This window comes from Nerophis ophidion, unplaced genomic scaffold (genome assembly GCF_033978795.1).
Source record: "Nerophis ophidion isolate RoL-2023_Sa unplaced genomic scaffold, RoL_Noph_v1.0 HiC_scaffold_305, whole genome shotgun sequence".
Taxonomy (NCBI): Eukaryota; Metazoa; Chordata; class Actinopteri; order Syngnathiformes; family Syngnathidae; genus Nerophis; species Nerophis ophidion.
The window spans coordinates 16571-19298 of NW_026907227.1; the positions used below are offsets into that span (position 1 = coordinate 16571).

A 2728-nucleotide genomic window follows, 5' to 3' on the forward strand; every position below is an offset into this window, starting at 1 on the left:
TGTCCTGTTTAAGAGTGTCACAACATTGCTGTTTACGGCAGACGAACTGTTTTACGGTGGACGAAAATGTGACTGCTATTGTTGTGTGTTTTTACCAGGCTGGGAGGACGTTAATGAAATTGCCTAACAATAAACCCACATAAGAAACCAAGAACTCACCCTCGCTGAATTTCAGGAGTCTCCCGGAAAATCTGGGAGGGTTGGCAAGTATGGTCATCCACAGCTCCGTAGCCAGACTACAAACCCAGCACCCGAAAGCCCTCATCCTCATCTCAGGGGATTTTAACCATGTTGCTATTAGTAAGGGAAGTATCTGAAAATCTGGGAACTAGATCGTTACCAATAAATCTCTTCACCAATGGGTTTCTAAAGGTGTCTAATAACATGTCCTAAAAAGTTGAAATTCAACTCCTGGGGGAAAACTCATAAAAAACTGCACAAAGTCGGGGTACCAATAACCAATTTTTGAAAATTTGAAAATGCTTAATTTGGCCTTAATTTACTTGTGAGGGGTCAAACTAGGGTTTTTTTATGATCCTGAGTTCATTTATAGATTTTTTTTTTTACTACAACTATTCCTTAGTGGAAAAACTGCCACACCCTTTTTTGCATTTACATAAAGTTGCATTTATTACAATTTGTTTCACATTAGTCAGAGCAAACAGTGATCCTCCTTGTGTAATGCTTTTTGAGTCAATGTCTGCCTCTGAGTATTCATCATAAAATGCCATCACCGTGAATAGCATTCTTGCAGGTAATGCCTTGACAGACTCCACAAGCTGAGATGCACTTGACGCTATTCTTTTTGTAGCTGCATCGCCGACTGCTGCAATCTCCATGATAATTCCAGCTTGTGAACTGGAGTAGCTCTTCAGGAGCCATGGGGTCTAGAGTTGGAACTGGCTCATAACCATGAACACCTATTGTCCATCCATAGTCATTAGGGTCCAGAGACATGCTCTGTAGAAGGAGCCAGTTCCGAGTCTGTTGGTAGACACGGAGTGAATGATGTGCTGCTGCACCCTCTGTTGGAGGTAGAGTCTCTGGTTTGATCAGCCCAGCCGCTGCCTTGCCTAAAAAGATGTTGTATCGAACTTTACCCAGAGTACTACCTGGTCCATGGTAGATGTAGTGGAAGATCGCAGTACCAGTCTGAATCACTGCATCCTTGGTAGCGCGTATGTCCAGGAAGATGTCCATATGTTCATCTATGTCCCCTGCACAAAACCTATAAAAGAAAGCATTTGAAGTTTCGTTTCATATCTTTCAATATACAAATATTTCATTCTGACATAATTATTATTATTGGTAGTATTAGTATCATTACCTGTCAAACAGAATGGTTTTCCCATGGCCAGCGATAGCAGAGACTGTATCACACCCAGTGAAGACGTGACAAAAGACCAGGTAGCGTCTCTGTTTTTCAGAGAGAACTTCTCGAATCCTCCTGACATCATAAGAGCCCTTCAATGTCGTGAAGAAGAGTGGGTATTTGGTGCTTGAGCTATGGTGCGTCAACATTACCAGCACATCTGCATCTTCTGCCCGGACCTGAAAATAGAATAATATATGCAATGCATGTTCAACTATGTGAAAATACATAAATAATGTCAACGCTCTTACTTTTAAGGTAGTCATAGCTAATGAAAGTAGTACAGTATATGTACACACAAATGTTACTGACCTCAACAGAGCCATCTGTAGCAGCAGCCAATGCCTCTCCCACAATGAAAGTGTTAACATCATTGTCACTCTGCACCACGGTGATGCTAAGCTTCCGGAATGTTGAAGAGAGGAGGTGATAGAGTTCACTCTTATTATGGCATTTGTCCAAGAACTTTGCTCTTGGTGTCCAGTGTATCAGATCCCCTCGAATCTGGAGATCACAGCATGCCTTCTTGGTTCGTCGGATGTGGTCATGATCTTTTGGCAATCTGTTATAGCCATCAAAAACCACAATGATCTTTTGACAGTTACGGCCAAGATTCTGCAGGTACCTTAGGTAACTGTTGGCAATATCCTGCCAAGTTTCAAACGGGTTGTTCTCCTCAAACCACTGGAGGGCAAGTTTAACTGCCCCTGCATCACGCTTCATCTGGGTTTTCCCAAGGTCTCTGTGGAGTGGAGCATGTTGGTTTACTCCTTCATCCATATGCTTGTTGATATTAGAGAAGTGGCTGAGGGTGAGCACCCATCACTTGTGGCCAGCATCACTGCTTCTCATCCTCCCTCTGCTCAGTCCACCTTCTGATTTGGCCGCCTTCATTAACGTCTGCTCAATGCAGATGTCACACCAGGTGCCAGACCAATCGTGGCTGGAATACCGGACAACATGGTTCCCATGGGCAGTGAAACGTTCAATGGTCTCTTTGTAACGAGGCAAAGTTTCCAGTTCCTTCATCAGTTGACAGTACATTCGTGCACCTTTGGCATACTGATGATGGTCTGCAGCTCTAAATATGTCCAGCATCCAGGTAGCAATAAAGGACAGGTGCCCATCGTGGTCTGCAAGCCGCTCAGCTCGGATGAACATCTTAATAACATTTACAATGTGGTGGTACTGCACCCAGAGTGCAGGTGTTTGTCCCCCTTTGGCGAGTCTTTTGAAGTTTTCTTCAAATCTCTGCTCAAACAGTACCACCACTGGATATGTGTGACTGGCTCCCATCGTCCCATCAGTTACCATCTCCATAAAGGTCCTCATTCCAACAAATTCTTAGTAGCCTAA

The 2728-nt window shown here is 43.6% G+C and overlaps 1 protein-coding gene across 1 annotated transcript; it reads right to left on the minus strand.

Moving 5' to 3' along the window:
• Positions 1-709: 709 nt before the first annotated feature.
• Positions 710-2473, minus strand: LOC133547971 (uncharacterized). Its single transcript, XM_061893429.1, has 3 exons — positions 1685-2473; positions 1328-1551; positions 710-1228 (listed from the first exon to the last, which is right to left on the minus strand). The coding sequence occupies exons 1-3, from the start codon at positions 2150-2152 to the stop codon at positions 718-720; spliced, it is 1203 nt and encodes a 400-aa protein (XP_061749413.1). The 5' UTR covers positions 2153-2473; the 3' UTR covers positions 710-717.
• Between the last annotated feature and the right edge of the window lie 255 nt (positions 2474-2728).

Coding starts and splice junctions, on each gene's coding strand:
- LOC133547971 (XM_061893429.1), bottom strand. CDS start 2,152: ATGGATGAAGGAGTAAACCAACATGCTCCACTCCACAGAGACCTTGGG. Junction 1,552..1,684: donor CTACAGATGGCTCTGTTGAG/GTCAGTAACATT, acceptor TTCTATTTTCAG/GTCCGGGCAGAAGATGCAGA. Junction 1,229..1,327: donor AAAACCATTCTGTTTGACAG/GTAATGATACTA, acceptor TTTCTTTTATAG/GTTTTGTGCAGGGGACATAG.